At 42.5% G+C, this 27,221-nt stretch overlaps 2 protein-coding genes across 3 annotated transcripts; one reads left to right on the plus strand and one right to left on the minus strand.

Moving 5' to 3' along the window:
- Positions 1–2,033: 2,033 nt before the first annotated feature.
- On the minus strand, positions 2,034–5,657 carry LOC135256850 (uncharacterized). Its single transcript, XM_064339054.1, has 2 exons — positions 5,039–5,657; positions 2,034–4,255 (listed from the first exon to the last, which is right to left on the minus strand). Exons 1-2 carry the CDS (start codon positions 5,201–5,203, stop codon positions 3,128–3,130), a joined length of 1,293 nt encoding a protein of 430 aa, XP_064195124.1. The 5' UTR covers positions 5,204–5,657; the 3' UTR covers positions 2,034–3,127.
- An 8,672-nt stretch (positions 5,658–14,329) lies between these two features.
- Positions 14,330–26,895, plus strand: LOC135256851 (fizzy-related protein homolog). Of its 2 annotated transcripts, none has more exons than XM_064339056.1 (14): positions 14,330–14,549; positions 17,011–17,142; positions 17,962–18,090; positions 18,523–18,586; positions 18,974–19,101; positions 19,636–19,718; positions 20,037–20,220; positions 20,990–21,055; positions 21,224–21,326; positions 22,309–22,493; positions 23,071–23,304; positions 24,053–24,157; positions 24,710–24,802; positions 25,184–26,895. In XM_064339056.1, exons 2-14 carry the CDS (start codon positions 17,074–17,076, stop codon positions 25,223–25,225), a joined length of 1,485 nt encoding a protein of 494 aa, XP_064195126.1. In that variant the 5' UTR covers positions 14,330–14,549; positions 17,011–17,073; the 3' UTR covers positions 25,226–26,895. The 2 variants fall into 2 exon arrangements, with proteins under 2 accessions (XP_064195126.1, XP_064195125.1); XM_064339055.1 differs by having other exon boundaries at positions 14,331–14,549; positions 18,971–19,101.
- Positions 26,896–27,221: the final 326 nt, after the last annotated feature.

Raw genomic sequence — 27,221 nt, forward strand, 5'->3', positions numbered from 1 at the left:
TGCTCAGTCCATTGTCAAATCCATACAGTATTGGAAGGTTTGATTGAAGCATTCAGGAGATGGGAGTATGACTCAAATTTTAAACATTCACCAACCCCCCTTGATTGTGAGTGCACTACCTGCTATGTTCTGTTTGTCCTTATACTGTTGGAGATAAAAGGAGTTGGCTTGTGGTGCCTCTACTGCCCCATTTCAATGAGCCTGCATCATGTGCAGGCTTTGTGGTGAGGAGTCGAAGATTATTGCCCACTCTTTGCATTATGGCTGGAGACCGCTCTTAACATCCCAAGAAAATGCTCTGGCAATATGATGGAACCTCATTTGCATAAATGTCAATATGTTGCCATCTTTTTACCCAGCAGTTTAACTTTTGTATGATATTATAAGAGTAATAAATTAATAAAACATGTTTATACCTTGTATACTTGTATAATTTGTATACCTGCTACAGACTAGTATTCTTAACCTTGCACTATAGTAAAAGAATGCAACATTTGTTATTACTAAGCATAGGCCTATATAGGTACTGTATTATTATTACTAGTAGGCTCGTCATATATAATTATTAGTACTGGTCAGTAAAAATATACAATCATTGGCTATCAACTTAGCAAGGCAATGCTTGGGCTGAGATTATGCGATTGCTAGCTAGCTAGCTAGCTAGTGGGTCTGGCACTGGGGTAGCAATTAGTCTGAGGTGAATCATTTGATGATCTTTCCTGGACCTTACCATTAGAAACACGTCAAACATTTTCTTTTTTATATTTTTATAAAAGCGGTACACCATCTGGGTACAAAGATTGTCTTATGTCTTTTGTTTTTGACCCTGCAGTTACGATATCAGAAGTATCTAAACAATATGTCAGTGTTTTGTAGTAAAAACAAGTGGTGTACACTGAAGAAATACAGTCTCTCTGGACTGTGATGTAGGAACAGTTATTCAGATATATTGAGTTACAGATTGTTTCTACATGGAAAATATTGATTTAGGGTTTAAAAAGGGGCTATATCACAGTGAGTCCAGAAAGGATGGGTCAATTTTGTCCCTGTTAACTAAGGGTATATACCTAATATGAAGACAACACAAGGGTTGAGCTGATCACCTCTCCCCTCACCTTGTTCTACCAGTGTGGGTGCTGGACCCTTGTCATGCAACATGTCATGGTCAGATTCGCAGACAAAAGCAGTCAGAGCAGTGACAAAGTTTGAATCACAGTGCTTTCTTTAGGCTGTTCTTTAGCACCCTAATGTCATGCATTGACCCAGGGTGCACCACAAATATGTCCAAGAATATCCCCTAAAGTCACAAATTGCTTTAAGTTACACGGAATAAACCAAACTTATTTTAGTAAGTCAACCTGGTATTGGCCTTTCAGAAAGCTTGATGTGTGATGTGGCATCCATCTAGTGCATCCACAGCTGCTGAATATTGCACTCACAGTCAGTTGGGCAAAACCTTATGTGTTTTGCAGTTCATCTGGCTCTGGTAAAGATAACACCATTTCCAATTTCTCTTTCAACTGCTGTGTAATTTTTTATTTGCCAAAACCACTTAATGAAAAGAAAAATACAGGCTATTACAGCAATGCATTCTACCAACCCAGCCACTGGGGATGTGCAAGCCAGTGCATTCCTAGTGCCGGTCCCAAGCCCGGATAAATGGGGAGGGTTGCACCAGGAAGGGCATCCGGCGTAAAGACATATGCCAAATCAAATATGCGGATCTGATCCACTGTGGCGACCCCTAACGGGAACAGCCGAAAGAAGAAGACAGCAATGCATACTACCATACGTTTAACACATATCGCATTCACTGTAGTGTTTTTATTCCCAAATAATTAATGAGTCTGGTTATGAAAAGGAGACTGAGGCTACACAAGGACAAACTTTAATTGACTTGCCCTAATACGTGTATGGAATAAAAACAGCCTTAAAAGTCTGTCGTATATCTCCATTGGTATCTTGTGTTGACCAACAAGTTATAAATCCAAGCAAACAGAGTGACTAAAAAAATTGTACACAAACTGAACCACTCAGAGTCACATTATTTTTATTAATAATACAATGTATGTCAAAGACTAAATTATAAATAACAATCTACAGGATGACAAAAAATACTACATTAATTTCCCACTGAAACAATGAGTAACCTTACTTGTCCGGCAAATGTTTTGGATTCTCGCGATGGAAGTCCTCCGATGTGATTTCTGCAAGAATCACATTAAAAAGGCAACAAATTTAGCAGAAGTTGCTGGCCATCTACTACAAAGTGGCATAATATCCGTCATTAGACGCTGAGTGATGATGCTCGTAAGTGTCAGAGTTTTTAAACATCCTGCCTTCCTAATCCTCCCCTCTGTTGTCCCACTCACCCGGCCCACTCTGCAATGTCAGAAGAACATCACACAGAGGTGGCCTCACATGAATAAGAGGGGGTGATCTAGGATGCAACCTTACTCATAAGCAATGTGAACATTTTGTAACTGAATTTCTAGTTTGATTGTAGGCCTGCAATGATCCAACGTTTCGCAGTCATCATCATGGAGCGAGTTTTGGCTACATAATTGTGTTTTCATCACACCGGCCTCAGTTTCAGTGTTCTCGACGCTTCCCATGCAGCCTGTGACATGGCAGTGTCGATTGCAGCTCGCATGAAGCGCATCTGGGGGACCCTGTGAAGGACTGCGGAGAGAAAGGAAGCAACACAAGCTTTGGAGTTCGGCTGCATGGCTGTTTGTTTGCAGAGGACATCGCACAGGCTTAAGGATATGTTTACGCATCCTATGCCATCTTGTGAAATGGTTGAAAACAGGTCATAAAATGGATCCAAAACAGTGGAAACGACATACATTCCGTACTGCCCTGCCAAACATTTGGCAGAAAACAAAATCTTCTTTCCCCCAATGGTAACTCTAGAATGTTTATTATCATCAGGTCATGGGGGGGTTTATGGTGGTGAGAGAGGGAAAAGCCATCTCTGCTTTTCAGGAGAGCCAGGTTACTCTAATCCCATGCAAACAGTTCTTCCCTAATTAAAGGGTTAGCTGCACCTCGGGAAGAAGGTGTTGCAAAGTCACCGATGAAGACGCAGTCTATAAGAATGCATTATCTTTAGTCCCGCTGCAGCTCAGTTCTGCTGCTGCTGCTGCTGCTGCTGAAAGTAGTCGCAGAAGAGGGAGCGCACCTCCTCCGCTTCGGGGTCGTCGGCGGAGGGGGGCAGGGCGTCGGCGGGCTGCGGGCAGTCCGCCTGGCTCACCGCCTCCAGCCACTCCTCCACGAAGGTGTCCCCGTGCACCTCGCAGACGTTGTGCAGGATGCAGCAGGCCAGCACCATGGTGGGCACCAGGTCCAGGCTGCAGTCGTTGCGCTTGTGCAGGCACTGCCAGCGGGCCTTGAGGCGCAGGAAGGCGTTCTCGATCACGCTGCGCGCGCGGCTCAGCCGGTAGTTGAAGGCGCGCTGCCGGGGCGCGAGCCCGTCCGACTCCGGGTAGCACTTGAGCAGCCAGCTCTGCAGCGGGTAGGCCGCGTCGCCCAGCAGCAGGTACCCCAGCGGCCGGCCCATGAAGCTCCGGGGCGGCTCGGGGGAGAGCCCGCCCTCGCTCGCCGCGGCCCACAGGGTGGAGTTCTGCAGGATGGTCACGTCCTCCGTGCTGCCCGGGAACCCGGCGCACACGTCCCAGAACTGGCCCAGCCCGTTGACCACGCCCTGCAGCACCACCGAAAGCCAGCCGGCGCCGTTCCAGTAGTCGGCGGTGTTGTTGGAGGGCGCGATGATGGCGATGTGCAGGCTGTCGATGGCGCCCACGCAGTGCGGGAAGCCCCAGCGCGTGTTGAAGAGCCGGGCGGCGTCCTCCATCTCCTGCTCGCTGGGCTGCTGCAGGTAGAGAGGCTTGAGGAGGGACACGATGGCATGGCACACGTCTCGCACGCACTTGCACACGGTGGAGCGGCCCACGCCGAACAGGGCGCTGATGGTGCGGTACTCCACGTTGGTGGCCAGCCGCCACAGCGCCACGGCAACGCGCTTCTCCAAGGGGAGCGCCAGCCGGAAGTGCGTGTCCTGCCTCGTCAGTCGGGGCTTCAGCTTGTTGCACAGGAAAAAGAAGGTGTCCTTGCTCATGCGGAACTTCTCCAACCAATCGCGGGGCTGGAACTCCTTCATCACCACCCGTTCCCACCAATCTGTGCTCTCTATGTTTGTCCAGGCTCGCGTACGGTAATTACAGGTGCACCTTGTGCTGCGTGCTATTAGCATCTGGAGGAGAGAGGGAAAGGAAAAAAAAAACTGATTGTACAACCAACAATTCACGAGGCTGGGAAGCAGTGAAAAGTAAATAAAATAAATCTCACATCGTGTTTCCTGTGCAAGTAATTTTAGATAAGTTGATTTACTGTTCGTCTGCATGTGGCCAAATCAGGACTACTCACCAGTCATTGGAGAACATTTCCACAAGGAAAAACATCCATTGAATTATGACTTCACATTTAAAATTCTACCTCTTAGCCTGCCTTCTATGATAATATGATAGTACTGTGAAGCTATGTCGTTAAGTCGAAGCACGCACTTTAATGCATATTTAATTGGCGATGTTCATACACTAATTGGCCACTTTATTAGGTACACATTCCATATAGGTGTGCCTATACTGCCATGCCGCAAATAATTAACGCTAGTTATGATACCACTGCACACAGAAGTTAGGTGATAACGTGCAACACAATTTACAGGGTGCTCAATATCATGCTGGCCTTAATCGTGTATATGCTACCTGTTTCAAGAAATAGGATAGCACAATCTTCCTGTTTTTGGCACTTCTATGTACTTTATGGAAGAGAGCTGTTTGAATTGATATTTCCCATAATTTACACAAATGGTGACTGGTGAAAACACTAATGAAGAGAATTACATTTTTAACATTAGGTTGGGGTTGGCCAAGATAGCCACTCGAAAGGCAAAGACCGTAACGAGAATATAAACAGAACAGGACACAAATTTATTGAGTTATCACTGAAGTTATGTTATGAATGAAACGTTCACCATGAGCATCCTCCTTTGTCTCTGGAAAAAATACTGCCTGTGACGGATTCGCCTCTGGATTTCATTCCGTCTTTGCACGTCTGCGTTGTTTATGTCCTTTCTGCGCTTCATGAGCGTATACATGAGCAAGAACATTAGAGGCTTTAGAGCTTCCTCCCCAGCCATTTTAGAAGCACAAAACCCGGCTTGCACGACGAATAACAAAATATTCAAAGCAATAAGCTATTAATGTGTTTTCAGGACGCAAGCTACTAATCGAGGCAACAACAAGACATCCACTTCCGGTCACCAAACGGGTGGAAAACTTCAAAATAAAAGGATGTTTTTAACTTGCACGTGTCTAGAAGAAATAGGTCTGGAAGAAGATTCAGCGTGTTATCACTGCAGCCTGGAGTCACTTTAAAATGTAATATTAATATTCCCTCTGCCTCTTTCTTGGTATTATCTTTAATCCTTGCAGTTATTCCTTATAACCAAATTATTGATGTCTGGAGCCATTTGTTTAAGATGCTGTCCCAGCAAGACTTCCCAATGTGAGTTCTCAGTGACTTTCTTAAAAGACCTCTCTTTTGTGTAAGACCTGTTCCTGGAAAAAGACTGCACTTTTGTGGTAAACTTTTGCCTGGAAAAAGACAGCTCTTATGTGTCTGATGAGCAGCCTGGATGCCCGGATTGTTAGGAAGGTTCCGGACTGGGTTAGCTAAGGCTCCAAGGGCAGCGAGGTGGTTTTTATTCCAAACCCAATCAGTTTGGTGATCTACACTCCTGGGCAAAGAAAAATGGGCCAAGCCCAAAATGGCAAAATATTAAGCTTTTAATGGCCTTAACAACAAATAATTGGTCAGAAAATTAGCAAGAATTAAATTAAATTAGCAAAAATTAGCATTGTTTCACCTGAGTATATTTTCCATTGAGTTCAACAGGAAAATTAATCAGGAGAAACAATGCTTGTAGTATCTACTGCATATCTGGCAGCAGCACGGTGGTTTGAGGCTCATTTGATACCTTGGACCCTTGTCTAAATGACTTAAAGCCATTTAGCCAACAAATGTGTTCCATACTGTATCAGCATAATTTACAGCTGAATGTAGTGTATGTATACTCTATTTATTATATATTTTGTGGCATAGTCCAGTGGTTAAGTCTTTTGCCTCTCAATCTGGGGACCCGGGTTGAATTCTCGCCAAGAGCCAATTTCTCATGCTTTCAAAATCTTCAATGTCTATGAATCATAGGTTGTCTTAAAGGAGTAACATGGTGGTTGAACGTGACACTTCCCAGTTGTCTTTAGGCAACAACAAAACAAATGTGCATAATTGTTTTATTATTCAGTTATTTCAATGTACTTTAAAACGTATTTTTCTAAGCCTAAATTTCCCACTATAAAAGTTCACCCGAACCATTCTGGGCGTGGTAATGAGAACTGTCAGTTAGCTATGATTGACAGACCGTGCCCGTTACCATAGCTACCCCCATGCTAAGCGCTCTTTTTGGGAGACTTTTCACAAGCTAGCTAGCTTAGTAGTATATCAAGTATCGATAGATAGCTAAGGTAAGGACGTTGACTTATATCCAATTATAATTTTTGCTATCTAGCTAGCCAAGTTAAGATAAAAGCACAACTATAACGTCCTCATAAAAGCAAACTAGCTAGCTAACGTTATCGATAACATTGCCTTATGAAAGCAAACTACCTAGCTAGCTAACGTTAGCTAGCTAGCTAGCTAGCTAAATGAATATAACCAGAAATAATCTAATAGTCCTTAAAAGGCACTCTAATTTAAGTGAACCTAACGTTAGTCAAATATTTGCATTGTCTTGCCGGTAAGCCAGCGGCGCAAACTATGTGTCTCGAGTTATCCATACCGGGCGTGGAAAACGGGAGTGGTTACTGTGTTCGTGACGCACCAAGTTGACAACTTTCTCAACCGGTTGAAAATAGGACTATAAATTTAATAGTATATTTCTCCAAAAATACAGAACGGACATATTTAATACTCTACTCATTGTGTTTCTTCAATGCCTCTTGTGCAAATAGCACATAAAACCGAGAAAGTGTGAAAATCACCATGGTACTCCTTTAACTTAATACTGCCATATTGGCTGAACATCAACATATTTTTCAACTATTATTTTTGATTTGTAATAGTTGTATTGAAACTCTGATTCAAAACCTGGTTGGAACCATTTAATTTTTACACATTTTACAGAGTAGGCTCTATACACTCTCTGTTCACAGCATGCCTAGGTTCAGACCAAGGAGGAAAACAGCAAGGGGAGTGCCACTGTCCATATTGGAGGTTGCCTCCAGTGATGTGTCCAGGGGCAACTCAGTGAGGGCTGTGGCAACGTCCTATGACATTTGTCATGTGACCTTGTACTGCTTCATAAAAAAGAAGGAGAAGTTTCAGGCAGGAGAAAGACAGGGAACAGCAGCCCCAACTGCAGGCTACAACCCAGCTGGTAGGGTTTTCTCAGTGGAGCAGGAGATCAAGTTGGTGGAGTACCTGAAGGAGTGCAAGCGTACGTGCGGTTGTGTGTGTTTGTTTTCATACAATTGTGAGAAGTGGATGTGATTTGGTTCTTGTGGTTGGAATGTTTTGGGGCCAAAACATAACCATGTTTAGGGCTACCATAAGCTAGGGCCGGCTCTGGGTCTACACAGTGAATGCAAAGAATACAGTAGCAACAGTGGGGTAAGATGCAGTTGTTATAACAAGAACTACCTTTAATAAATATATTAAAAACAGTATATATATGTGTGTGTGTGCGTGTGTGTTGTGGAAGTAAATTCATATAACATTGAATTCATATAATTAATGTAACAGTAAATTCATTTAGTGGCCTTTTTTCAAAAACCATGCTTAACATACAACCTTTTTTTCCCCCCCAGACACGCACGCTTAACTACCAACTGGCTGTGGCATATGATCTTAAGTTCCCAGCTTCATGGAGTACCAATGAGATGGCGGGGCCAGATTGGCTTACTGGCTTTCTTCAGAGGCACCCTACACTTTCTATCCGCAGTCCCCAAGCCTTGCCAGAGCCACAAGCTTTAACCAAACCAATGTGGGAAGGTTCTTCAGTAATCTGGAAGAGGTAGTGGAGAGATATGGTTTCAGTGCAAAAGACATATGGAATGCAGATGAAACTGGTATAACTACAGTCCAGAACCCCGGCAGGGTACTGACAAGACGGGGTGCCATACAGGTTGGAGCTGTGACCTCCGGGGAGCCTGGTTCTCTGGTGACCACGATGGTAGCCATCAATGCCTTAGGTAACACCATTCCTTCCCGCTTTATCTTCCCAAGAAAGAACTTCCATCTTCACTTTGTCAGAGATGGACCACCTGGATCTATTGGGACGGTGAATGGATCCAGCTGGATGCAAGAAGATTTCTTTGTCTTCCTGCACCACTTTCAAGCTCACACAAGATCCAGCCCTCAAGCCGAAGTCTTGCTAATTCTGGACAACCATGCCTCCCATCTGTCAGTGGAGGGGATTGATTTTTGTAAGAGACATGGTGCTCTTATCTTTCCCCCCTCATTGTTCACATAAACTTCAGCCAGGCAGGCTTCAGGTGCTCAGGAATCTGGCCTTTAAACAGGTATATTTTCTCCAACCAGGAATATGCCCCCTCACGTGTCACTGAGCGCTCATGCCCACCACAGCCCTCACCCTCTGCCTCAGAGTCTGCACCTCTGCCTCAGGCTCCTCCTCCTCTGCCTCAGGCACCTCCATCTCAGGCTCCTCTGCCTCAGGCTCCTCCATCTCAGGCTTGTCTGCCTTGGGCTGGTCCATCTCAGGCTTCTCTGCCTCGGGCACCTCCATCTCAGGCTCCTCTGCTCCAGGCTCCTCCATCTCAGGCTCCTCTGCTCCAGGCTCCTCTGCTTCTGCCCATAGAACTTACCTCTTCATCTCAAGGCCTTTGTGCTTCTTTCACTTCAGCACCAGGGCAATCATCTGAGGTTGTCTTCTCACCTGTCACAATTAGACCTCATCCAAAAGCTTCTCCACGCAAAGTGAGTGTCAAGAAAAGGAGAAGAACCACAGCAGTGCTAACTGATACACCTGTCCGAAACTCTGCAGCTGGAGAGGGACAAAGCCATTGGATCAAAGTGCAAGAGGAATATTAATTTCACTGAATCCAAACCCAAACCAAAGAAGAAGAAAGTAAATAACAGAGAAGATGATGAGGAAAGTGAAGAGGAGATATTCTGCATTGTCTGCCTGGAGAGTTACTCCAGATCAAGGGAGGTTTGGATTTCCTGTGTATCATGCCACTCCTGGGCCCATGAAGAATGCACAGATGGGAGCAAATACTATTTGTGCCACAACTGTGAAAGCAGCTGAGACGTGCCCTGCCAACCTCACTTCAGAAAATGATAAGAATAAGATAAGAGAATAAGAGTTCCTCCATTTTCTAACTCCCATGCGATTGTGTTCCCATTTTGTCAGTTGTCTGTTTTCCAGTTGTTGTTTTTTATAACTGTGGGTTATAGTTTTTTCTGCATTCTTTTCTAGAGATAAATTTAGCAGGTTGGGAGCATTGGCAATTCTACGGATTATCAAGTTGAGATGTTTTAGGTCAAATGGTTTATGACTCAGTTCATTTTGTTGTCAGCTACACTGACTTTTTAATGTTGATGACGGGGAAACCCTTTTTTGTGCGATGCTGTTTCTGTTGCTTATTAATTATAAATTGTTTTTATATTTGTATAATTATATCATTAATTAAACTGTTTTAATTAAACTGGAATTAATTGTTGAATGGATATTAAATTGTTTTAACTATGTCTATATTCTTGGGAGTTTTTTATGGTCCTTGGTATTTATATGAAGGTATTACGTGTGTTGTTCCAATTGCCCCCATATGCTGTTACAGTCGCCCCTGCACGTGGGGGCAGATGTAACATTTGACTTATAGTGTTTCAATCAATATTGTGACTCTAACATTGCTTGTAAAAACATTTGATGACTGTTAACAAGTAGAACACAGATACAAGTTACCTACATAAAAATTTTGTCCAAATAGTTCAAGAGGTTTTTGAGTAATGACATCAAAACCAAAAATTGTTACAATTGCCCCTGGTCTCGCCTACCTACCGACTGTATAGGTCTACACTTTCTATCGCAATCCTCCTTAAATGATTTCTAGATAACAGTGGCTATATCAAAGGTGCAATTGAGGTAACGGTAGTAGGAATGCTGTTTTCCATTTTTTACCATGAGCAATAGAACTACTGTAAGAAATTGTGGTGATGCTTAACATTGAATTATGCCCACTACTGACTATGCATCTCCACCTCCAGGCACCAACTCACCGGTTCTATTTCTCTATTTGAAGCGTACATCACCTTCCACGCACCTACATTTAAGATTATTAGATATAGAAGTATTGTTACATTAAGAACATTCACTCATGTTGAAAAAAAAAGTAGCCCTCCAAAAATTACTTAAGAACAAAAATGTTTCTGGTCAGAGAACTCCTCAAGTGAGTGCAAATTCCTAATATATTAAATACAGTTTTATTTGGAATACTTTACCTGCCAAAAGAATTTTGTGGTATGTCCCATTGAAAAACAATAGTGGAGTATGACCATGTTCAAAGGGACTGCATGAAACTTTTCTTTTTTTTTTAAACTGCAAGAGTCAATATGTTTTAGTGTTATAGAACCAAAAGGTGTATATACACTCAAATACCAGGGTTATCAAGATCACAAACAAAGTAATATACCATATCCTTATTTCTATGGATGGGTCAACAGCAGAGTTCCTGTGTCACTTGGCAAATCGGTGCATCCACCACGACACAAACTGAAGGGCATGCAATGTATGGACCGGAGAGAGAGACGATATAACTGAACAGAACCGATTAAAGTAATGGAGTAACAGTAAAATGTTTTCCTTCAAAATTTTCTTAAGAAACGTACTATAGAAAATCTTTACTATTGAAAATACTGAGAACAGTACAAAGAAGTACAGAAGTACAAATCCCTCCTTTACTTAAGTGAATGTAATGGTATACTTATACCCACTTCTTGGTCAGCCAGTGTATTAATTTGAAGATAGTAATCTGTGATGTCAGGATTGCAGACCTACAACACCAATTCCAAAAACGTTGGGACAGTATGGAAAATGCCAATAAAACAAAAAGGAGTGATAATGTAAATTCTATTCACCCTGTACTATATTGAAAACACTACAAAAGAACATTATTTGATGCTTTGCCTTGTGAATTTAATTGTTTTTAGAAAATATACACTCATTTCAAATCTGATGACTGCAACACTCTCCAAAAAAATTTGGACAGTCGAGTGTTTACCACTGTGTAACATCACCATTTCTTTTAATAACACTTATTAAGCATTTGGGCACTGAAGACACCAGTTGGTTAAGATTAGCAAGTGGAATTTCCCCCCATTCTTCCATTATGCAGGTCTTCAGCTGCACAATTGTACGGGGCCTTTGTTGCAGTATTTTGCGCTTCATAATGCGCCACACATTCTCAATCGGAGACAGGTCAGGACTGCAGGCAGGCCAATCTACCACCTGCTTAACTCTCTGCTTACGCAGCCATGCACTTCTAATCTGGGCACAATGTGGTTTGGCGTTGTCCTGCTGGAAAATGCAGGGATGTCCCGGGAGAAGACGGCGTCTGGATGGCAGTATATGTTGCTCCAAAATTTGTACATATATTTCTGCATTAATGGTGCCCTCACAGATGTGCAAGTTACCCATGCCATGGGCACTGACACACCCCCATACCATGACAGATGCTGGCTTTTGGACCTGACGCTGATAACAGCTTGGATGGTCCTTTTCCTCTTTGGCCCAGAGGACACAACGGCTGTTTCGTCCAAAAACTATTTGAAATGTTAACCACAAAACACGCTTCCATTGTGCTACTGTCCATCTCAGATGAAACTGAGCCCAGAGAATTCGGCGGCGCTTCTGGACAGTGTTGATTTATGGCTTCTGCTTTGCATAATAAAGCCTTAACTTGCTTCTGTAGATGTAGCAGCTCTACTGGGCCAATGGTGTTCTCAGTGGAGCCTACCACCTTTGACACATGCCACCTCTGGGGCATTGGTGGTCTCACCTGGTTCTACCTGAGAGCATTGGTGGACTCACTTAGCTCGACCATTTCAGAGGTGGACTCACCAGGCTCTACCATCTCGGAAGCGTTGGTGATCCCCCTGGAGCTTGTCATCTCTGTTGCAACAGTGCTCACAGTGGGCTGTGCCATCTTGGGAGTGACATAATTTGTACTGTGTCCTGCTGCCTCTGGAGTGGCAATGTTCTCATTGGAGCCCACTGCTACTATGGCTCCACTACTGGGCCCTGCCACCTCTGAAGTTGGAGTTTTTTCACTGGGCTCTGCTATCCCCAAGGTAACAGTATTCCCAGTGGGCCCTGCCATCTCCGGTATGATAGTATTGCCACTGCGCTCTGCCACCTCTGGGGTGATAGTATTCCCACTAGGCTCAGCCATCTCCAAGATGATAGTATACCCACAGTGATCTGCTATCTCCTTACTGAAATTGTCAACAGCTGTGGTTGCAGGCCAGCTAAACCAGTACATCTCTGCCTGCAAATGGCGCCCTAACCACACCACCCGTCCACATGAGCCTGACTGCTAGAACTAGAACCTGAAATTTCAGGATCTATGCAATCAGCCCTCTTGCCTGCTGAAGGCAGACTCTTGTGATCATCATCATTTACCTCAGGGCTGATACAGCTGGTAAACAGTGTCTTCAGGCAGCACCGCATTGTCTTCTTCTTAAGTCTTTTTGCTGGTTTCTTTTCTGGCGTATGACCTCTGGGCCACCACTGGGAGAGTTTCTTTGTTCCATGTTGTCCGAACAAAACTATTGATATTGTTCTTCTCGGTTCCTGGAAGACTAAACAAACCAGTCAGTTGCATCTACCGAATGATCAAAATTCTGCCAGTTGCACGATTTAAATAAAAAACGTGGCAGGGCGGACAACAGTGACATCTGTTTCTCTTGTGACGTCACGTAAGATCGTAAGTTAACAGAGCCCTAGAACTGCCGTCTCGTAGGTTTGGTAATCTTTAGGACATAAATAGACGCCATCTCTAAACAATAAACAAGATAGCCGACAAATTGTAGTTTTAATTTCCGGCCGCCAATTTTACATAAAATGTAAGCTTATTGACTTGAGTATTAGTTTGGAGTTTTAGCCAGAACATGTGAACTTTAAATCATCGACGAATTATCTCGATTAAAATTAATATGCATAACACTAAATGCAGTAGATGGCACCAAAGCAAAGGTTTAAAAGACCTGGCTATGTTCAAGCAAAATAAGGTTGACAATTGACTGATGTATTCAATTTTACGTGGACAGAATTGTACCAAAACATAAGCAAAACACTAAACTATTACATGAGTCAATATTAGCGAAATTAGCATAAAACGACATGATACAAGACAGTATATGAATAATCCAGGTCAACTAGCTAGATTCTCCAGGTCAGCTATGCTATGAATCTCCATTGACAGCTGGCAGATTTGAGAACCAATCCGGCAACATCCCAGCCAATTCTATAGCTAAAGTAATACATACATTCTTTATATTATCCTTTTACAATATCAACCTTTTGACCAGGAAGGCGCTCGGAATTCCCTCATCGCGACCATTAAGTCTAATCTAATAATTGCAAAGACGCAAACGTTCAACTTCAGTTTCCAATTCCAACTACTTTCCCAACGGCTGTTTTGATTCCTGCGACGGTTACAACTGTGAATACGTACGGATTGCTGATTGGGACCACTCTTTCTTATATCAACCTCAAATAAACGGCTTGCCACACAAGACTCGGATTCTGCTTCGTGGTACAGCCACCTGTAAACCCATATGTGGAATGGACATGTTGGCATAGGTGCACTCACGCTAGACTAGCTAGTAACTATTTAGTTTAGTGGAATATTTTCCCCATTTATATTAAATTCAGAATACATTTGTCTTTCTGTGTTTACTACTACCATTGATTTAACAAATTATTATTTTTGATAGCCTAATAATTATTCCATTGTTTCCATCTTTTATTATTCCATTATAAAGCAATCTATCGGTAGTAAAAAAATGTTTTATTTTTCTCCCTCGGGCTGTGCCATCTTCCTCCAAGCCCTTGCAAAAAACGAAATCACAACATTTTCGTAACTGCTTGCAAAGGTGAAAGTATTTTTTGTGGTTTTACAGCCGGTTCCCTTGACAACGGAACGCAGCCTTTTGTGTTTTCGTTCAAATTCTGTGACGTCAGCACGTTCGTTCCCAGGGTACCGTGCGACTCTGGAGATAACATTCTTGGGGTCCACCATATTGGAGGAGTCGAAAGGAAAAACCTGGAATTTTTGCTAAATCTTTCGTTGCAACGTAGTCGAAAATCTTATAAAAGCAAAATCGCAATAGCTAACATTACACGCAAATTATGTGTCTGAAATAAAGCCGGTTACTTTCGTGATCAACTCGCCCCTGTCGAGGAGGTAAGAAGCTAACTTGCTATCCAAATTAGCTGTTTAGCTACACTGTCTAGGGACACCAGCCTCATCTGAATTGGCAAATATGTTTCTTAGCTAGCTAAGCTTGCATTTACACGCTAGTTAGAAATTGGCATGTAGTATGGCATTGCCTTACAGTATATTCCGCGGTTATTCATATCTGTTTGCACACCGTGGCAGGATAAAATATTTTCCTTTCATCGTGTGAATCAAGTTGCATCAAACGAGCAAAGTTAGGCTATTCTAGCTGGGTAGCTAGCCTAGCCTACTCTAGCTATCTAAATAGTAGTAGTAGCCTAATGAAATAGGTGCTAACTCTGTCTGGCAGATTTGAATTATGGCATATCGGATCACTTTGTTTAATCTTCCTTGCTCATTCATAGATAGCGACTAAACAGCCGAATTACGTAAGTAAGCTAGGTGACTGAACACAGGACACTCATGAACACACACCTATCACGACTGTCGTGTCCAAAGCCAAGGCAACATTTATTGGGAAGGTGGCACTCCGTGACTGAATTTTATTAGAATTAGTCTAGTGAGAAATGTTCTTACGAAATATTACGTTGAATTTGAAGATACAAGTAAGATTTATGCCTGCTTATGTATCATGAAATTGGAGGTTGATTTTATCTATAACAATAATTCCCTTTGAATTGTTTGTATTATTTGATTTGTTTGTAGTATTTCTTTGGCTATGTTAGATTTCACATTCGCATGTAGCTGTTGTAGATCGGTTTTGGAACAATTGAAGCCACGAATAGCAGATTGTCTTCATACAAATTTAGTTTGACTTTTGACCAACATGCAGTTTCATTTACTGACCTTAATGCTGAAAAAGGGAGGTACGCTTGGTCTCTACAGACAACTGTGTTCTGCAAGGAGACAGAATTATTTTATTACATTACATTACAACACAGGTTCGATAAAGTACAATACTTATTTTGTACAGCTATTTCTAGCCAATAACACAGTTTAGTTCACACAGTGAACACTATTCAGGCCTAACCTCTGCAAAGCCAACTAGGCAGAAGAATAAGCTGCAGTATTAGGACAAATACAAATTACCAAAAAGTGCTGGGATGGGGCAACGTGTAACAAGTGTCATGAAAAGGGGGGGGGGGGGGGGATTTAGAGTGAAATATACAGCGTGGTGATAGTTAGTCCAGGTATAATCTGAAGAGATGAGTCTTCAGGCCACGGCGGAAGATGGATAGTGAGGGGGAGGTTCGAAGAGGGACGGGGAGTTCGTTCCGCCACTGGGGAGCTAGGGTGGCGAAGCTCTGTGATCCCTTTGGTCGGGTGGGAGGGGGTACAAGGCGCCCTGCTGCTGCAGAGCGGAGTGGTCGAGCAGGCACATAGGATCGAATCATGTCCTGCAAGTAGATGGTGGCTGTCCTGTTGGCTGCAGTGTAGGCAAGGGTCATTTGGGAATTTGTAGTTCTCGTTATGTTATCATAAAGAAAATGTGTTGTAGATTTGGCATGTGTACAGATTCAAAATATGTGTTAGAATATATCGTGTGTAATTCTGGTTGGTTCCTTGAATCAGTTTACTTTGGCGTGTTGCCTATTCAAAGAACATGTTCCCCAAAACGTGTATTTAGTATCTGCAGATGATGGAGACACACAGAGCATGATTCGTGTAATAACCTGCTTCAAAAGATAGTGCTCCTACGGTGTAGAGTCTAATTACTTTTGGTGATGTAGGTGTGAAGAGCTCCTAGTTTTTATGCAAAAAGTACAGGCCTATGCTATGTGCAAACTCTTGGCTATTTGTCAGTTACAGTTTCAAGGCAATCATCTATTCATATGTGGGTGCTCTTCCTCTGTCAGTCAATCAATTTGGTGTTATGATAATTATCCCACTTTTATATTGAAAGAGGGTGTTTGTAGCCATTTCAGATCGTTCACTCTGCATAATCATTGTCTATTAAGTATGTGATGTTGCCTTATTGCTTCAGGGAATTTATTGCAATTCCAAACTGGTACACCTGTTTTCCAAGCTTTACAGAATTTTACAAAGGTAAAACTTGTAATTTATGAAAATCTGTATTTGGTTTGGCCACAAGAAACAGAAGTAGAAGAAACATTAATTTTCTTAAGTGAGGTGAGTTTTGTGAATTGCTAAGGAATTCACCAAAACATGTTATTCTTGAACATATTTGAGACACTTTAGTACCGGAATAACAGACAGATTATTTTTTGCTCTAATGGTTGAATGCTGGTTTTTCCTTCTAAACGTATCTATATAAATTGTATTTCACATTACCAAGCTTTAAACATGATGCATGGAACTTCAAGCATGTCTCAACAATAGGGTTGCTTCAGGGTTGCAACCAGAAAGGCTTACAAGTCTGGAATGTAGCATTAGAAAAAGTACTTGTGGTGTGTAGATAATTTAATTGTCCTTATTTCTTTATCTTATCTTTTCCATATGCGTGCAGACGGTGAGCCTACGTGGACCCTTGTCTGTTCTGCAGCCTTTTCCTCCCTTACCAAACAAAAGCATGGACCAGGACTATGAACGCCGGCTGCTTAGGCAGATCAACATCCAGAATGAGAATGCCAGCCCTATCGTGAGTCTCTCACACAGACACCGTGCCAGCGCTCACAAACGTTTTCGGCTCCATTTTGCTTTCTCAATCCTGTTTGCTATTCAGGCTCTTCGTAAAATTCCCAGTATCCTTTGTGTTCGTTAATGTTGTTATGTGTTATATTTTATTGTACTGGGTAACCACCATGCACCAACTCAATTAACACTGTTGATTTAGAATAGTCAATTTCTAAAGATAGTTAGCACAAAACAAAGCTTTCACAGTTCTATTAATTATCTTGAGTGTACAAATTTTATTTTATCAGCGTCAGCCCTCCATGGCATCTTAAAAATCCAAGGCTCTCTAATACGAAATGATTCATTGAGCACATAAAGCCTCTAAATGGCTAATTTTTGCTGCTGATCGCATGCATTTAAGAGAAATGTTTAGACAAGTTAAGATGTTGCACTGGCTGTAGTTGACTTCAGTTCTTTTTGGGTTTGACCTTGTTGTTGAGAGCCTAGAATCTGGAATGAGACACCTTGGAGAGTTTAACACTGCCAAGTCAAATGATCTCAAGGTCCGAAGGCAAATGTGAGAGTTCACCCCAAAATGAAACTGACACTTTTGCTTTGGGCTGTAATGGAGGAAGAAAACTTGTCAAATAAGGCATCCTCACTGTTTAATGGAATATGATTTTCCCCTGTCTACATAAAAAGGCTGTTTTGTCATTGGAAAAAGAATAAACTTGGATGTTCATTTGTGCCGCTGTCTGTCAGAGAAGGTAACTGGGTGAAAACAGCTTGCTCATTATGTTTCTACTGTTTTTCCCTGGTACTGTCTTTTCCCCACCCCCTGCAGAAAGTAACGGAGGTAATGAGAGCTTTGACTCCCACCAGCTCCCCCTTGTCTTCCCCAAGCAAGCATGGCGACCGGTTCATCCCGTCTCGTGCTGGGGCCAACTGGAGCATCAACTTCCACCGGATCAATGTGAGAGAACGCCCCTAATCGTCATCTTTCTGCATAGCAAATGTGCTTAGCACGTTTAACGTTTAAGTTTTTGAGTATTGACTCAATTCTGACTGAGGTACTTTAAGTCATACTTTTTATTATTTATCTTGGAGAAAACTTTATTGCCCAGGTGTTGTTAATTGTGTTTTTAGAAACTGATCATACCTCAGAAACATGGTGCTCAAAATTGACAGTTTCAGGGATAATGAGGTCAATTTTGAATTTCTTTTTTTTATGGTCTGCAAAATTTTTCATGGTGTAAAATTTTCATGGTTCTTTGACTTTTGGGGAATTTGAACAAGGTAAATGTGAGAACTCTGTGTTCTTTACTTTTTGCCTTCAATGCTGTACTAGATTAATCATTGTGCACGCCTAAAAAATCTCCCAACCTTCTGAATTGCTTGTTTTTAGGAGAATGAGAAGTCACCCAGTCAAAACAGAAAGACGAAAGATGCTACATCTGACACTAACAAAGGTAACTTTGTGCACCTGCGTATGCCTTACTGTATCAGTGACAAAATCTCCAGTCCAAAGCTTAAAGGGCTGGGTCTCTTTCTGGAGTTTTATATATTTTTTATGTACACTATATGATCAAAAGTATCTGGAAACCCCTTGGTCTGGGACTGTTTTCCATGGATTTTGCCATTTTCTAACAAACTACAAACTAAAGCATTTAAACCTATTTTCAACCCAGTTATACACAAGGCAGCTTTGCTACCCATTGGGAAATGTCCACTCCCATTTAAATCTGTAACATTGTTCCATTATATATAACCTTAGACCAACTGGCCCCAGACTTTGCCGCAATAAGTTTTCACATGCAGACGTGAGGACATGCGTTGTGCTGTTATCCTCCCAGCAGATGGGCTGGCGTATTCCGCCTTGCTGAAGAACGAGCTTCTGGGCGCCGGCATTGAGAAGGTTCAGGACCCGCAGACAGAGGACCGTCGACTGCAGCCCTCAACCCCCGAGCGGAGGAGCCTCTTCAGCGTGGGTGCTTTCATTCTGTTTCTTACGACCGTCTTGGAGCGTAGCTGTTTGTCTTGATAATAACATCTTACGCATCAGTGCGGTATAATGGTGAGGGTTTGCAATCGTATGTTCGATTCCCATGTGGAGCACGGCCATTATATCCTTGAGCAAGGTACTTAATCTGAATTGGTTTAGTATGCAGCCAGCTGTATAAGCTGAATATGTGTAAAAAATAAATGATGCATAAATTGAATATGTTTGATTAAAAAAAAGGCATAGAAATGTGAGTCTTGGATAAGAGTGTCTAATAAATGCCTATGAGAGTATACAAGAAGTTCATTTTTATTATTCTGGGTATATGGGAGAGTTTATTATTAATGCTGTCTTGAGCGTGAGTTTATCTTTATTACTCTTTTGAGTATTTGGATTTATTATTACTGTCAGGGTATATGAGTTTATTTTTATTACTCGAGTATTTGAGTTGATTTTGTTTTATTGTCCGAGTTCAGCGTTGGCTCGTGTTTGACCGCTCGCTGCTCTTCTGTTGCACAGTACTCCCTCAGCGCCAAGCGGTCCACGCCAGATGACGGTAACAGCGTCTCTCCTTACTCCTTGTCCCCCGTCAGCAGCAAGAGGTACGTGGCGGGTTTTTTTTGTTTGTCATTTTTATGTTTCCTTCTAATAAGGACTGTAGACTTAACAAGAATAAAATGTGTTTTAATGTGTATTATTGTTAATACTGGTCAGATACACTCTTTCAGAATATTTTCAGCATGCTGGTGATGCAGGAATTCTAAAGATTCAAGTAGAGAAAATCTGCTTCTTTTGAAATCCTGTGCTTTGCATGGTGTTGAAATTGGGAGTCGGTTTGAAGGCATTACTCTGCATTGCTCTGTTCTGGCTGTCAGTCCGTTTGAAGGGCCCGCCTTTGAGTCACTGCTCTCGCCTTGCAGTCAAAAGCTGTTGCGGTCGCCCCGGAAACCAACGCGTAAGATATCCAAGATTCCCTTCAAAGTGCTGGACGCCCCTGAGCTGCAGGATGACTTCTACCTGAACCTGGTGGACTGGTCCTCTCTGAACGTGCTGAGTGTGGGCCTGGGGACCTGCGTCTACCTGTGGAGTGCCTGCACCAGCCAGGTGTGTGTGTGTGCGTGTGTGTGTGTGTGTGTTGGTGCATTGGTGAGCGTGTTACTTCAGCCAGATCATTTTTGGGTAGAAATGATGCCAAGTTGAGAGAAGATTCATTTCTGTTTTGGAATCGGTTATGATCAGTTCCGGTTTGTTGTGCAAGAACGCTTCAGATGTGGGTGCCAGGCCAAGAAAAAAAGCAAAGTGGTTTCAACTGACAGTGCCCTTGCTTCACTCTTGTTAAAAATGATTTTAAACCAGCTTCGAGATTCATGCGGATGTGTTTCAGCTCAGTTACTTCCTCAGAGCTCATATTTCATATCAAGAAAAAAACCTTGAATGCCATGTTTGCTTCTGATCTGAAAAATCCTTATTGAAAACTGCCAGGACATCAAGAGTACCTTGGTTAAGCTAGCTTTATTTCAAACATTTCCAGATATAAACAGTTATTTATGTGCATCTAGTTTGGTACCAAGTTTGAACCAACAGATCCTTTTCTATTAGGATATGAAACTACTGCACTGTTTTCTTTGGAAGTGCTGCCTCTTTTCCATTTCTTTAACTTGGAAGAAGGGAAAGTAATCTGGTGATAATTTTGACAAGGCTTTATTGTCTATTGGAGACGAAACCAAATGGTCTGTGTGTATTTGGGTTTGTGTGCTAACTGAATGTAGATTTTCTGAAAAAAGTTTCTTTATGCAACATCCAGTGGTTCTCAGAAGACTGTTGTGCCATTACCTATGGGAAAGATGAGCATGGCTGATGCATTTCTTTACAGGTGACACGGCTGTGCGATCTGTCGGTGGAAGGCGACTCGGTCACATCAGTGGGCTGGTCAGAAAGGGTGGGTCTCGCCTTTACCTGTCTGTGTGTATGTGTGTGTTTGTGTGCCTGTGTGTCTGTGTCTGTATCTGTGTCTTGTGTGTGTGTGTGTGTCTGTCTGTCTGTCTGTCTGTGTGGTGTGCGTCTGTGTGTTTACATGTGCAGCTGCTTGACCGTGTCGATGTTTCAGGGTAATCTGGTGGCCGTGGGTACACACAAGGGCTTTGTGCAGATCTGGGATGCGGCTGCTGGTAAGAAGCTTTCCACGCTGGAGGGACACACGGCCAGAGTGGGTGAGTTACTCAGTGTGGTATGCCTGCGCCTATCTGCCTGTCTGTCAGATCAGTAGCACTATCACTCCTCCAAAATATTACATTTTAATGGTGGCACATAGAGACTCCGTATTTAGTTGTCATGTACCACCTACTAATAAAGCTAAAATACAGAGTTTGTGGTTTTCACTCATAGTTTTATGCAGGAGTGCTGAGTGTCAGAGTTGAGCAATCTCAGGATGCTGGCTGTAAATTAACTACAGCGAAATTGCAGCTACACTTTAAATAAATGACGACGCGCATAACTCGTGGGTTTCAAAATTAACGCTTTATTTTAGTTAGTTAAAATAGTACAAATTCATTCTGCGTGAGATGTAACGCTCAACAATTTTTCTGCAGTGTAATGCGCTTATTATGATTTATATTTTATGTAAAGCTGATGGCAAAATATGGAATATATCTGGTAAGGAGGCTATTTGGAAAAACACTGAAACAGTTTCTCTCACCCTCCATGGCTAACAAATTATTTATGGACTGATTCATAGCTATGTCCTCAAGCAGAATGTTGATTCTGTTTGCTTCAGATTACATTAGCTTGTTTGGCTTGTGCTTAGCTATTGCTGTGTGCAGTTTTAGCCTGTTTTATGCAGCAAATTGGCAGTACTCCACTTTTTGTAGAACGGAAACCGTTTCTGCCATTATTAACTGCAATCACAAAATAACATAAGGCATAAGGGACAATAAGGCATTATGGGTATTTAATACCATTTAATGCTACTTACAGTACGTCATTGAATGTAATTGTGTTGATAAGATCATCTAACAATAAAATACAACAACAAAAAATACAAAGGTATTGTCGACTTTGTCCAGCACATATTTTACACGGTAATGGGTATTTTGGAGCGGACGATCTGTTCCCCTCTCGTCTTTGTCATGGAATGGAATGAAACGAAGTGTTTAGTGTTAGGTCCTGAACACGGGCTCCCCCCCCCCTGCACAGGTGCGCTGGCGTGGAATGCGGACCAGCTGTCGTCCGGGAGCCGGGATCGCATGATCCTGCAGCGGGACATCCGCACGCCGCCCCTGCAGTCCGAGCGCCGGCTCCAGGGGCACCGGCAGGAGGTGTGCGGCCTCAAGTGGAGCACCGACCACCAGCTGCTGGCTTCCGGGGGCAACGACAACAAGGTACCGCTGCCCTTTCACAACGGCCCATTCAGCATCACTTCATTCATGCACTTTGCTGTGGGGTCCCCTTTCACATTACCGTTTGGCCCCTTCCACATCGCTGTGGGGCCCCTTTCACATTACCGTTTGGCCCCTTCTATACCGTTGTCGGGTCCCTTTGACATTACCGTTCGGCCCCTTCCACATCACTGTGGGGCCCCTTTCACATTACCGTTTGGCCCCTTCCACATCGCTGTGGGGCCTTTTTCACATTATTGTTTGGCCTCTTCCACAACACTCTGGGGCCCCTTTCATGCACTTTGCTGTGGGGCCCCTTCCACATCACTGTGGCGCCTGTTTCACATTATTGTTTGGCCCCTTCCACATCACTGTGGGGCCCGTTCCACATTACCGCTTGGCCCCTTACACATCGGCCCCTTTCATTCACACCGCTATGTGGCCCCTTTCACAAGGCTGAGTGGCCCATCTCGCATCACACTAAGTTTCTAAGGCAGTAGATCTGAGGATGTTCATCCCGCGCCTTCAGTTGGAACATTGTGTGACTAAAGCGCGCTCTTCTCTTCCCTTCCCCTCGCAGCTCCTGGTGTGGAACCACTCCAGCGTGCTGCCCGTGCAGCAGTACACCGAGCACCTGGCCGCCGTCAAGGCCATCGCCTGGTCGCCCCACCAGCACGGCCTGCTGGCGTCCGGCGGGGGCACGGCCGACCGCTGCATCCGCTTCTGGAACACGCTGACGGGCCAGCCGCTGCAGTGCACCGACACCGGCTCCCAGGTCTGCAACCTGGCCTGGTCCAAGCACACCAACGAGCTGGTACGGAAGCGCACGCCAATGAACTCCCTTCTGAAAACATCCCATCCCATTCCTTTGATTTTTAGACAACACGGGGCTCGGCAGTAAGGAGTGCCCGCTGGCTTGGGGCCGCAGTGAGATTGGTTAGGGCCAATTGATTGACCTCTCGCTTGTCCAATCTGGCCAGTACCCTAAACAAGTCTTTTTCAAGTCAAAGAGAACGATGGTTTTTATCATCCCGAAAACTGCTACAACTTGATCATTCTTGCTTATCATGCACGAATATTACAATTTGATTATTTATTAATATTTGTACTGAGTAATGTCTGAAGTGGTTTGACATACTTACGCGCAAGATAAAACCGCTGTGTAATGAAGTAACATTAAAACGATAATGTTGCTATCTAGGTATTGCTAGAAAGCTTAGTGAACAAAGAAAATGAATTAACCAGATATTAGCTGACTATATTTTTACTACTATAATTGTTAAACTGCAAGCGTCTTGCCTCAAAATTCAAAATCCCCAGGCAAAGAAGTCTTCCATGATTCCAGCATTTTGCATCTGCAATTGAACCGCTCAGAGAGACAAAGGTCATCCATTATTGGCAGATTTTCACTTTAAATGCAAATAGTCTCCTTTAAAAAGTGATTATATTTGGTAGTTGATCCAGTGGAAAGAATCCTTAAAGTCGAGCCCTGCAAACGCATACGTATGTGTATGTGTCTAACAGCTACATATGTCCCCCAAATCCTCCCCCCCTCTTTTCAGGTCAGTACTCATGGCTACTCCCAGAACCAGATCCTAGTGTGGAAGTACCCCTCGCTAACCCAAGTGGCCAAACTGACGGGGCACTCCTACAGAGTCCTGTACTTGGTATGTACTTTGCTCTGCCGCCCACTCTTCAACTACCACCACAACTATGAGTCGAGGCAAAACAGTATTTTTACTGCATTGTGGGTGTTTTAAAGCCAGTCTGTCAATGGATCATTCAAAGGCGTCAAAGGTGTTAACTGCACGCACGGCCGTAAAATTTATCAGATAAGGAAATGGGGTCGGGTCCTAGGTTATAAAATGTTCTCAAACTAGAACGGTTATTGTGCAATATTATGAATCGTACCGCTGTTGCCATTTTTTTCCTTATTTGGCATGAATGGAGGAAAATGTCATTGCAAGCATACATCACATTTAAAAATAAATTGTAGTTGGTATTACTGTCTGCTGCAAGTAGATGTGAGAGGCTCTGTGACTATTTCCCATTTCGTATTCTGAGGTAGGAATTTTTTGAGTTCTCAAATCACTTTTGTAGCGTGGTTTTAGTGATTGAGGCATTTTATGAATATGGGCTCTGATGTGCTTCAGTGAAGGGTTTTCAGTTGTAGGGAAAGGAATGTCCTACTGACTCTTTTCTGTCTGTTTTCCGCGTAGGCCATGTCGCCAGACGGGGAGGCCATCGTCACTGGAGCCGGGGACGAGACGCTGCGATTCTGGAACGTGTTCAGCAAAACGCGGTCGACTAAGGTACAGCTAGCTCTGCGGTAGAATGCGCACGCTGACATACATACACAGCTGCGCACCGGCACATGCATGTACAGCGAGTTAAGGCAGTCGTTCCGGAAACGGTCGGCTTTTATGATCCTCGTGACCACAAACGAGTTGTATCGCACGATTCAGAGTTTTGAACGTTTTATATTCATTTACACTTTTGTGATTTTATTGTAAACTAATTAGAATGTGTATTGCTCTAGTGCTGTAATCTACAATTCATTTAATTTAAAGTCTTATTATGAACTGACATTTTAACAAACCTTTTTGAAGACTGGTGTAGTGCTTGTACCCATTTCTATCCATTTGCTAAAATGAATGACTTTCTGAGTGAACATGCTACTCTCTCCTTCCCAGGAATCTGTATCAGTTCTGAACCTGTTTACTAGAATACGGTAATGCTGAGGTGCTATTCGGGGAAGAAGAAACAGTGGCTTCATCATTCAACGCACATCTCATCCTGCAAGATCCTTACTCCCGACACTGCCTTCTGACGAAGAGGAGCACAGAAAGCGAAGACACTCTTCCTCCTTCTGTTTGTTTACAAAGGGACTTGATTTTTTGGGATCGGCCAAATACAGATTTAAAGGTTTTGTCATCATTAATGTTTTTTTTCTGCCTCATTGTACAGTTTTGTTGTAATTGTTTTTTTTGTGTGTGTGTATGTGTACGTGCTTTCTTTTGTACCAGTTGTCTACAGTCACACAGTTTGTGTTAACAGCCTTAAAATTTAAACCAATGACATAACCGTAGGACTTGAACACACATGGGCACTGTTTCAGTTATTTCTGCAGTTGTAATTTATTTACCTGATGATAAAATTATTTTTAAGTTGGATTATTAGGTTGATTTCAAGAAGAATGATAATCAGGGGTGGATCTTATGGCAGAGCAATATTTGTTTTTAAATTACAGTACTACTATAAAATGTCATTTCTAGTATCGGGCAATTGCTACAAGGGACTTGATCCAAATTACTTTGTGGGACTATCAAAAAAGTTATTTTCCTTTTTTTAAGTTACATGCTTCCTTGCAGTTAAGTAACTGTAAGAAAGCAATTCATTTTTAAAACATGATGAGTATAATGGAGATAGGGTTGTTTGTCATACATTTAGGTGACCTGCTCTTCAGTACTGCCCTTCTTTCTAAGTTTTACTTATTCATAGGAAAACCCAATTTGGTTGAAGCTTCTCAGAGAGTATGATGTATATGTCTACATTACATTGTTTAATGTGGTAATTTGAATATTTTTTTAAAACCCCAATCAGTGATGCTTTCCTCCAGATCAGTCGGTGTCAGTTCCATCAAGCATGTTACACGTGACAGTACAGCTTGCCTACCAGTGTTTAAAGGGAAACGTTCCGTTTTTGAAGTACTGAAAAATTCTGTTGGAAATGATTCTACTTAATCCTTAGGTTTTTTAAAATTATGGTGAGGTTATCAGTGGGACAATAGAATATTTCTACCACCTTGTTCATGTGACTTGAACTGAATAGAACAAAGAAATCCATGTAGCTTTCTAGCAGTTGATACTTTGAAGAAAGGCTGAGTAATTATCAAGGATGAAAACTGTCCGTTTCCCCCATTGTAAAGTTTAAGGAAATCTTTTCCATTTGAGTCCCCTTATTAAACATAGTCAGTTATTTTAGTTCAGTTCAGGTCATCTTTCTCATGGCACTTCTATAATCTCTTGTTTCAAATGACAAAGCAGGTTGTGTGGAAGAGAAAGTTTGACTTTCCTCACTTTAAAAACATAAGAATACTCTGATTGCCTGTTTTATATTCTTGAGTAGCTTGTTTATTTCTTTATCAAGGTTTGAATGTACTTTCTGTACCACTAGAGTGAATGGTATTTATTTGACTTGTGGAACGATATTATGAGTGATGTGAGTTAAACTTTATACAGGCTGAATGTGGATGACCTGTTTGTGTCCCAAGTTTTTATAGTCATTTATTTTCCATCTTCTGAGATCATAACTGCCAACTTGAAAAGCCTAAAGAATGTAAAACGAAATCAAAGAATTTATTTACTGGAGAAATTGAATAAATTCTGATTTGTGGCCCATGGTAGTGCTGACTTGTGTTTGGATATTATTTTACCTTGTTTGCTTCCCTTTGACCGTCATTTCGCCTGCGCTGTTTTCGTTTATATATGGTGATGAAAGGGTTGTAATGATGCCGAATATTCGTGTTTCGAGCCCAGCAGCTCATATTAGCTTGGTAGGTTGTCAATCTCGTCGATGCTTTTTTGTGCTCAATCGCTTATAATTCTTTGAGCTCTGAAACGTGGAAATCCGCCTATACTCCGAACGCCATGCCCATATATCTATAGTCACTACAAGTAAACGTGTAGTATCACCCCTTTTGTGAGCATATTAATAACATGTTAAAGAAAA

Source organism: Anguilla rostrata, chromosome 6 (genome assembly GCF_018555375.3).
Source record: "Anguilla rostrata isolate EN2019 chromosome 6, ASM1855537v3, whole genome shotgun sequence".
Classification (NCBI taxonomy): Eukaryota; Metazoa; Chordata; class Actinopteri; order Anguilliformes; family Anguillidae; genus Anguilla; species Anguilla rostrata.